A 10,977-nucleotide genomic window follows, 5' to 3' on the forward strand; every position below is an offset into this window, starting at 1 on the left:
TTCTATTCTATTCTATCCTATGATATTCTACTATTATGTTCTATTCTGTTCTGTTCTGTTCTCATTTTCTGTTTTTATTCTGTTCAGTTCTTGTTCTTTTCTATTCTATTTTATGCTATTCTATTCTACCATTCTGTTCTATTCGGTTATGTTATACCACGTTATATCATATCATGTTATGTTCTACTATGCTGTTCTGTTCTATTATGGGTTTTTTTTCTGCTATATTATTCTATTCTATTCTATTCAATTATTCTTTGCGCATTGTATGTTATTATCGCTATGCTATGTTGTTTCTATCTATTCTGTGTCTGTTATACCTTTTATACCTTGAACTTCAGTCAAGTTTCCATTCCTCCCCAGGTAGCAGGGTCCTCTATCAGAGGAGGCTGGAACGCCCTCTGACTGGAGTAGGACTTCCTCCAACTCCTCCAACTCGGCTCGGGGGAAGCGTCTCGTCCGCCTCCTCTGCTGGACCCGCACAGGAGGGAGATGCGTGACTTTGAGAGGACGGCGATCCGCTTTCCCCTCTGGGAGATTTGAGATTTTATCTTGCGTTTTTTTTTTTTTAACACCGCGTTGCTTTTTAAAAACAATATAAAGTTCCATCCTCGACGGGACGGCAGTCGCCGCGGAGATCTTGTTGGAGCCGATGAGATTTCTCCGCCTCATTAGATGGGATCTGCTTGAGAGCCGCGCTAACCGCGACCCGACCGCGACCGGGATTTTTGGGGGAATTTTTGTAAGCTCATTTTTTAAACATATATTTAAATAAAAAGGACCGTGGGAAATACACACCAGAAAAACAGTATGGATCCAACTCCGAGCGTCAAATGCAAAATCGTGGTCGTTGGAGACAGTCAGTGTGGGAAAACCGCCTTATTGAATGTTTTCGCAAAAGATACTTTCCCACAGGTAAGGCTTTATTTGGAAGTACTTCTTATTCACTGTTAATGGTTTGATCGATTAGTGGAGTCCGCGCAGATAGGATTTACACTGCGCGATGTGTCGATAATAATGCCGGCGCCGCGATAGGCTGGATGTCGTCTGGGATTTTGTTGATCGCGATTTCGATAGTCGTTAAATCTGTGTTGAAGGCTGGATTACCGTCGCGTAATGACATTTTATGAACTTCGTAGACTGTTCCACCTGTTCTAACCGATGATCAGTGATTGTTACCCCACCCCCCCCACCCCCCAAGTAGTTCTTACCTAATCGCCAATAAATAATATCGGCAACTTAACGTTATTATCGTCAATATTATTTCCCCCCCCAGGGTTACATTCCCACGGTGTTTGAGAACTACACGGCTGACTTCGAGATTGACATGCAGAGAGTGGAGCTTCGTCTGTGGGACACCTCAGGTAAGACATGACATGGACATAATGTCAATATCGCGATATGAGACGAGATCTCTTCTGGGGCTTTTGGTTGTCGTGGTACTGCAGTATAGTTAAAAGTTAAGAAACACAATTTTCTGAGCTTCATAGACCACCATAACATCTGCGTTACTGCGTTACGGCTGTTTCTCCAATAGCCCTTCTTATAAAAGTAAGTGTATAGAATGATGATCTGCTATTCGACAAAAGTGCAAAGCTGGTGTGTGTGTGTGTGTGTGTGTGTGTGTGTGTGTGTGTGGGAGGGGGGTACAAAGCGAATATGTGGCGGGGATAGGCCCCTCTCCCCATGTAATGGATGTTACGCCCAGCCAAGTTCAAGTGAAAGTGTCTGACGCTGTCTGTCTGGAATGTAGGCGAAGCAACGGGTCTGGCAAAGTTATGGCAATAAATCAGCCCCATAGCCCACGATGGCCAACAACTGAGGATGTGTACTAGTAACAGGGGACACAGCCTAGTGTTTTCCACGGTGGATATTCAGAGAATTAGGTAGTGTAACTTAATGTAGTACTGTGCGTCCTCTGGTCAACGGATACAGACATCCATTCTTAGATCTTTTGGCCTGTCCCCTCAGATCACTTGTTTAAACAAAAAAAAAAACCTCAACAGATATCTTTGGGGAACACCGGCTGCCCCCTGGGTCTGGAGGTAATTACCTCCTGCAGCCGGGCTGGGAGATTGGGCCGTGGCCGCTGTGCTGGGCGAGTGGGTGGGCAGCGGTGAGGACGCCTGATGTGTGAACAGCAGGGTTTGGGGTCGGGGGTGGGGTGGGGTGGCTTGACGGCGGGCCGTGGCAGTTATTTAGGCTGCCCCTCTGACCTCCAGCTGATTGGGGGCTCCCTCGAGGTTTGTCCAGGACGTGGCTCGGTGATTGCGCCAAAAATCAGGAAAGGGCCGGACTCAACACACACACACACGCACGCAGACACACACACACACACACACGCAGGCACACACACACACACACACAGGAATTTGCACCCCCCCCCCCGCATACACACACTAATACACACACTACGGCTGGCCCCCATTTAACACATTCCAGGATGTCTCACTGTTGCCATAACACGATGATGTGATAACTTTGAATTGTTTTGATAACCTTGAATCGTGAGTCACTCCTGGGATGAAGGTGTCAGGTGTTATTTTGGTTCCATTCTACTGTGGATTTTAAGAATGCGTCAGGTTCCTATTATCCAAGAATATCCTCCACACTTTTTTAAACCCTTTCTCACCAAACAAAATTTAATGAAACATCTCCAGGCATATTCCTTCTGCCTTGGTCCGGGTGTAGTAAACTGAAGATAAATTGCAATACCAAACAGTGCCCTTAATAGCAGGTGGGCACCATGACACAACAGCCAAACCGCAAATGGTAGGTGTCTGGCTCTTACGCCACTGCATTGCTGATGATTGCTGCAGGACCTTTTTTTTGGAGAACAGACAGGACAAATGGCACCTGGGAATAGCAATGGGACCAATTTCACTGGAAAGGTCACCACGGATCCATACCGTGCACTTCATTGGTGCATAAAACTGCAACAACGGAAAATGTCAGTGGTCTGGGATTTACTAACCCACGCCCTGTGCGAAAGGTCTCGGTGGAAGTTTTGTCTTACAGGGTGCAAAAAAGGGGTCATGCAAAACAGATGGACCCAAGGTTGCAGCTTGTACACAATGGCGCTCTCAGTGATGTGACTCACGACGTGAGTTGGTCTTTGTTGTTGAAGATTTGCGCAAGTCTGACTAGATAAAAAAAATATCCCTCGACATGTTTTGATCTTCAGACAAGGCACACTACACCATTGAGCTACGCCAGGCCTTCTACAGTATTAACGGCTGAGGATTGGGGAAGATGGGAAAAGTAGATGGACCGTCGAGAACAGCATTGATCCACAAAACCAGTTGGCAAATACGGCGGGAAGAGCGTTCATTGGGGCTAGTTTGTAGTGTTGACGATCCCGGAGCGTTTGTTGGTTCGCCTTTCAAATGTTTACTGCCCCCAACGGTCAGTTATATCTTGATAAATTTCCCATGGAAAAGCCCTCGTACCGTGGAGGGTCACACAATCCGCCACAGAAATGCACTGACATTTAAACGATACTGTGGTGAGGGCTACGAAAATAAGGGCCTCTGCTCTGTTTGTTTAACATGAGTAACCTGAATCACCAGACACAAAAATATTTCATCCCTGTTTACATCTGCCGATGGGGATTTGGTCGTGAAAAAATGTGGAGGGCGGGGGTTTCTTCTTGCCACACATGTCGGGAACCCTTGCAGGTCCAAGGGGCCCCCTTGTGTTGATCTGTCCCGTGAGAATTTCCAACTGCGTTTAATTTGTACTGAGGTAAATTAGATTGAAAATTGAAAGAGACTGATGGTGTCACTGGCACTCTTGCCCCCACGCTGGCGCAGATGGGCGGGGGATGAAAGCCATCTGGTTTCCATTTTGGTATCAAAACATCTAGGGGTTTGGGCGGGTTATAAAGTCACTTTGAAAAGTAATAGATCAGTCTCTTGAGTGATTGTTATGACTTTTTTGGTAATGCCATGAAATAGCATACTTTCCTCCGCATTCTTCTGAATTCAATGGAGCGATTCAGTCCGCTTGGATATTCTATACGCTTTTGTGTCCAACGGAAAAAGCCCTTTGGCACGGAGCCCCGTTGAAATGACACAGCCCTCGCTTCAGAAATAACTCTCTGTTTTTCCCTGCTTCAGAGGTTGTGTGAAATTAGAGAAAGCATAACTGTTCTAACTGAAAGTATAACTGGGGTCTCCTATGGCGGAGTCACATCTAGATTAGGTCAGGAATCACGGCCACAAGGGGAATTGGAACCCAAATGTAGGAACCCATTATTTAGAAGATCATGCGACTGTGTTGAAGCTTCGTCTTCCATCTCCACATTCCTCACTGCGGCTCTCCGACAGCCCCGTCAACCCATAACTCTTCCGCACCCGTTTTGAATTACATGACATTAGGCCACACCTCACGGAGGAACTCGGAGACCACCTGAGCCTGGGAAACCAAATAATCCTCCCTCGAATTCCTTACAGTGGGGACAAAAAGGGAGGCTTCCGGACAGGTTTCTCTTCCTGGGTTCAGAGGCAATGTGATCTGGTGGGATTCAGGATCTGAGCGATTCCAGCGGTCCCCGGGGGACATCGCCACATTCCTGTGGAACCCAAGAAGCTCCCCGTCGACGGGTCCGAAGGAGCCCGGAGAGGGAACTCGGATCACAAAGCTTATCATTTGTGTCGCCAGTGAAATAAAATTCTGGACCCTGCATACTGTGTAGGAGAAGGAAAAAATACAGCTGTGTTTTTTGTGCTTTTGGGTGGAATTTACAGCGCTGTAATCTGAGCCACGCCGGCAAATAACAAAGTCATTGTGTCAGCCTGCTGCATTGTTAGCTGGAAAAGGGGAAGGGGTGTTTTCCTTCGCTGGCCGCGCACTGGGACTAGCCCGGTTCACATTGTTGAGTGGAGACGCAGTGACATGACTCAGCTCCCACATATAGGCCTAATCAGCACATCTGGTCAGCCCTGAAGTTATGTTTCTCACAGCAATATTTTCATGGGCGATGTGTTTTGATGATGGATGATGATGGATTATGAAGAAGACCATGTGGGCTAATTACAGAGGGAGGCAGTTTGCCATTAAGCCTTTTCCTTTTTCTTATTCAATGGATTAAATTTAGTGGCATAATTGTACGGGAGAGCCCACTATTAGCTTCTTTCTAAAGCCCCTTTCCCACATGGAAGGAAAACCGTAAATCCACTGCCAATATTCCGTATTCCCGAAATGTGGGAACAGGAGCCGGTGTCAATGTTCCGTAAAAGTCGTATTGTGAATCTCCCCATTCTCTCTCTCTGTATCATTTCCGGGAAAATGTCGGTACGGCTGTGAATGGAAGCTTGTGTGTATGAAAGCAGTAACATTGCCAGCACAAGCACGTAAAGTAGGGATGGAGCCGAATTAAAAAATCGGCAAAACACAAATAATGTTTTTTTACAAATATTTATTTTGACAAATATTTGAAAAAATATTTGTTTTGGGGAAGAAGAAAAAAACATTAGGAAAAGTGACGAGTCCGATCGGAACCGTGGATCTCGGCTGCAAAGACGAGAAACTGAAACACGTCCAGTCTCTCCGGAGAAATGTCTTTGTAGTCTTAAATGTTATTCTTGTTCTTCTAAAAAATGCCACTCAGACCCTAGACGTGTCTTTTACACATCGGCACAAGCAACTTTTGTTCTCGGCGGCTGCACAGCGAAGGAACGTTCCTTCTCAGAGGGTAGGGCAGGTTGAAAATGATCACACTGATTTAATAACTTTGGGTTAGGGTTATTGTGTCCGTGGACAGGGGCTTTGTCCCCGCTTTGTCAGCGGGGACAAAGCCCCGGGGAGGGGCGGGGGGACGGGAAGCGAAGCGCTGGTCTCTGAGAGGAAGAAAAACGTGAAAAAAAACGACAGGAAAAAGAAACCAAACCGTCTCAGATTCTACGTCCGTTGCCGACAGATTGTCCAAACGATCGCATCTACACTGGACATGACGTACTAACCCTAACCCATTACGTACTTGATCCATAATAGCCATCTAATGTGGGAACAGACTCCATATGGAACTTCTCCAAAAAGGACGCCAATGTGTGAATGACAACCTACCGCCTTTGCCCGATATTTTTTATCCAGCAATGTTACGGATTCCATGTGGGAAAGGGGCTTAATATTGTTGCTGAAACTAGAAAAGTCTTTCCGGAGATACTGTGTCTCCAAATCTGGACAGGAATGAGTCCAATTTGTCAATTTGTCCAATGACATGTTTTACAGAGTTGTGAAGCTGATTTAACTCTCCACTCTTAGGATGGTGCTTTTGAATTGATTGTGTTGCGGTGGTCCATCATACGAACAGGCACATGACTCACTTGGAAAAGAAGCTTAGGAGCGAGTCCTTTCTACCCTGAATGACCGCTGTAACACCTATCACCAGCATTCGTGGTATTTGCCCTGTTTCGGGTTTCACATGACTTGTTTTATGACCTTTTTTAAGGTTCCCCCTATTACGACAACGTGCGACCCCTCTCCTACCCCGACGCAGATGCGGTCCTCATCTGCTTCGACATCAGCAGGCCGGAGACCCTCGACAGCGTACTGAAGAAGGTGGGTGGTCCTCATTTAAATTACGACTTCCCTGAAATGTCCCATCTGCTGAGGGTGATTTGAGGGTAATGCTCAGCCATTCCTTCAACTCTCTTTTGAAAAAGGGTCTTAAGGGAAAGAGAAATGAGTGGTAGCCATCCCACATTGTACCACTGAGAGAGGGGAAGCGGATGGGGGATGGGGCTGGTGAAGGAGGTGTGGAGGAGGAGGGTGGTAATGTTCTTGATCCTCTCGACACTTGTGTGAGGTCGGGAGGTAGTGCGGCCATGTTCCCAGGAGAACTAATGAATGTTGTCTGCCCTTTGACCCGTGAAGTGGGACTGGACTGTGTTGTGTGCCAAACTAGGAGGAGCGTGGTCCCCCCACACACACACACATGCATGCACGTGCGCGCACGCACGCACACACACAGGCCCACACATACACATACACACACACACACACACACACACACACACACACACACACACACACACACACACACACACACACACACACACACACTTCCTCATGAAATGTGTTTATTATGGTCCTTCCAGTGGAGGGGAGAGATCCAAGAATTCTGCCCCAACACCAAGATGCTGCTGGTGGGATGCAAGTCGGACCTCAGGACGGACCTCTTCACCAAGTCCCACAGCAGGCAGACGCCGGTGTCATATGATCAGGTGGGTGAGGGTACATTCTGGATTAGGTCCAGTATTCAGAATTTATTTGAGTGTATTCCACCATATATATTCCACCATACTATGGTGGAATATTTTTTGTTAATTAGGTCAATCTAATCTAATGGGATTACCAATACCAAAAATATGCAATCTAACTGAAATGATTCTGGAACAGTAAGTACTTTAGGGTTTCATGCAGTAGTAGCAGGGAGAGTAAGTCTAGGGCTGTTTTTGGCGACAGCTAAGAGGATGGTTTATTGACAGGGGTATATAAATTTAACATTGAGGCTTATTAATGTACCATCATCGTACAGTAACCGTATACTTTCATGATATGAAAATAGATATATACAATATAGATAGAATAGACAAGGTTTCCATCCTGTGTGAACTAGATACAAGATGTGTTATGGTGCAATGTTCCAGAATAGGGCGTTTTCCTTAAGGCTGGATGGACCTTGAATTCCCAATGAAAATGTAAAAGTTAGTTTAGTAAGACGAGTGGCGGATCTTTTTTCATTCCTGGTATGATCAGATCAAACAAATATGCGGAGCAACTGTTCTTACACTGGGGTCAGGGTACCCCGCCCCACCCCAGCGTAAGATCAACCTTCATGTCTTTCCCGTCTCAGGGCTCCAACGTGGCCAAGCAGCTGAGCGCCCCCTACATCGAGTGTTCCTCCCTGCAGTCGGAGAACAGCGTCCGAGACATCTTCCACGTGGCCACGCTGGCCTGCGTCAGGAAGAACAACAAGAACGTCAAGCGCAGCAAGTCGTCCCGGGCCACCAAGAGAATCTCCCACAGTCGGGGCGACCGGCCCAAGGTTGCAACGGACTACCAGCAGACCAAAGCCAAGACCTGCGTCGTCATGTGAAGGGGAACGGGGAATGACATTGATGATTCCGGTCGAGAAAGCCAACGCGCCGGAGAGTTTTGCACAATTGGTGCCGACAATTGGTTTTTATTCCACCCAAGCACCAAACTGAAGACTGACTCTATGGAGATGTCTTTGGATAGAGAATCACAGGGTTGTGTGCTGTGTTTAATACCTGTAGAAAATGAAGTAGGGATTCCTTCGGCAGACTTATTGGACTGATTTCTTGCTAGCTTACTGCATTAACTTGGATTTACAAGCCTGCGCGCAGCATCGGAGCAAAAATTATGCCAAGCAAACTTGATAGGGACATTAGCCATACCCAGTCGAATGCCCAATGGAATAGAAAGTGCAAAGGCACTTATTGAAATCACTGTTTCCCATAGGAATCCTGGAAGTGATTTTTCCTCTCTTTTGTTTAACTCAACTGCTTCATTTTCTGAAGCCTTAAAAGGTACCGATTTCCTGTTGTTTCTGTTTTCCTATGGATACATTTCAGAACCAAAGTGTACAGTGAACACGTTGCATGGGGTGTGGGAGGTTAGGCTGCACAGTTGAGCAGCGTCCAACTACGCAACTGACGCCGTCACTCCTATGTGTTTGAACGTTTAACCTGGCCCTGCATGCCATACGTTATTCTCGTTTACATTTTGTCATTAACCTATGCCTGAAGTTATTTTGTTCATATGAAGTTTATCTTGGGAGGTGTGTGTGTGTGGAAGGGGGGAGGGCATAAAAACTGTGATGAAACGGTTGATTTCAGATGTGTCTTGTTTATAAATCCATAAGCTCACCCACTGAGGCTGTTGTTTTTCTATGTCCCAATCTTTCCCACGTAACCTTGGCCGGTTTGCTGTAGAGGTTGTATGGTGGTGGGGAGGGGGCATTTGAAGCTCTATTTAGACCCTTATCTGGGTTTCCAGTGAAGAGCCGATCCGATAGGATCTTCCCCTCTGGTTAGCGGGACAAAACAATAATGGAAACCAATGCAGCTCCCATCAGCCCGTCCACGCCATCCCGGTTTAATGGTGGTGTGAGCACGCTGAGCTCCCCGTCCCCCATCAGCAGGCACTCTCTGGTCACATGACGCGCTCTGAGTGAACCCTAACACTCCCCCGGCAGACCGCACCACACAGATCCATCTGCTTCTATAACCTGTAAATTGGCCCCCGAAGTGACAGGTATGAAAATTCCCAGCAGTGGGCTGTGAATCTACACGAAGCGATTATTATTAGAGGGTGGTGAGCGCTTATTCTGGTGTGCCACAGAGCGCCGTGTCGGTCCCCCTCTGTTTTGTTTGTTAAGACTTAGATGGACGTGCTGTCTTATAAAAGGTTGGATCATCAGTATAGAGTGATGGTTTCTGCTGACAAAAAGGAAATAAAGAAATTGGCGCATGAACTGCATGGATAGAGAAGCCATTATGTTAATGCTGCCAAGTAGAGCAGAGATGCGCAGTATTTGGAGGTCATAACGGCATCTGTAGCCTTGCTCTTTTCACACACAATATACGTCTGCGCTGTCGCATCAGGATTTTAGTCTGGAGAGCCGGAGCGGCAGATGAGCCTAGTGATCTGTGTCATTTGAGTGCGTTATGTAAATTATTCAGGTTTTTCTTTTTAAACGAACGTTAGACTCCCTTCGCTTCCCATCGCAGCGCAGGCATATCGGTTGGGTTTGCCGTAGTGTTTATGGGTCTCTGTGTAATCACCTGCTCATCAAGCCGTAATAAAAGGTGTAGGGAACCACGGCCCTGTGATATTGAGAGGCTTGCGTAATGGCGTGCGAATGGCAGTGTCATTAGAATGTACGGGTGATTTGGATGGTGAGTGCATTTCTTTTATTTTCTCTTCTTCTTAGTGTTACACCCACGGTGACTAGAGAAAGGTCATTGGTCAGCTACCACCATTTAGCAACCACCACTATTTATTTATACGCCTAACATTCTAAATCAGTCTCAAAACCATGCATTTGGTATGAACTCCAAAGCTCCGGTCGTTTATCCCGTTTGGGGACCGGAACCGAGTGGTTTCTTCTGAGATTAAGGAAATCACAATATGTCATAAAATCCACATAAATGTCAATGTGGCTCCCCAAACATATTGTGCAAATTCACCACATTAGTGACGGTACTTGAAGTACAGAATTTATGCGAACACCAAATTGCTGTCTTTATAAAACGCTTTAATGATTACGCTCAAAGTGCCAGCTTGCAATTTCACACCACACTGCCTGAGCCGTTAGGATGCCAGCGCATTATCCTGACCCGACGATTAAAAAGAATATTGTCTCAGAAAATAAAATCCTCAATTTTTTCTTTCAATTTATTTGTTACGTAAATGTATTCCGTTTATTATGGACTGAAAACCTCACCGCGGAACCGGCCATAATGTGTTTTTAATGGGACAGAGAGAAAAAGAGAGTGGGATAGAAGTGACTTGGGACTTTCTTTTTTCCCCCCGGGCAGGAACCCACACAAATATGCCCCCCGGAAAAGTTGAATACGGGACCACCTGTCACCCTCTTACCACGTCGGGCGACAGATGTCCACACACAGGATTGCATTTGGTAAAGATTTGCTCCATCAGCATAATGACATGAAAAGAGAGTGGGGAGAGGCCGGCGCACTCCCTCAAATTCTTCCCACAGAGAAATGGGAATGGATTGTGACAAAAGAGAGCTCTCTGCTGAATTGTCCTTGGCGGCATGAATGAGGAGGGAAATATTCAGTTTGGGCTGAGGACATAATCCCTAGTGGGCACGCCCAGATTTCTCAACACTACCACTGTGTGAGTGTGAGAGGAAGGGGATATTTATATAAACCCGAATATAAGCACGTTGAGATCTGCCTCTCATACAAGTGAGAGGACTGAAAA

At 46.4% G+C, this 10,977-nt stretch overlaps 1 protein-coding gene across 1 annotated transcript; it reads left to right on the forward strand.

The window, feature by feature from the left end:
- Positions 1-458: 458 nt before the first annotated feature.
- On the forward strand, positions 459-9,846 carry LOC307244467 (rho-related GTP-binding protein RhoE-like). The gene is made up of 5 exons (XM_080019640.1): positions 459-915; positions 1,277-1,364; positions 6,452-6,561; positions 7,101-7,226; positions 7,859-9,846. The coding sequence occupies exons 1-5, from the start codon at positions 811-813 to the stop codon at positions 8,099-8,101; spliced, it is 672 nt and encodes a 223-aa protein (XP_079875766.1). The 5' UTR covers positions 459-810; the 3' UTR covers positions 8,102-9,846.
- The last annotated feature ends 1,131 nt before the right edge of the window (positions 9,847-10,977 follow it).

Source organism: Zeus faber (assembly GCF_960531495.2).
Source record: "Zeus faber genome assembly, chromosome: 18".
Taxonomy (NCBI): domain Eukaryota; kingdom Metazoa; phylum Chordata; class Actinopteri; order Zeiformes; family Zeidae; genus Zeus; species Zeus faber.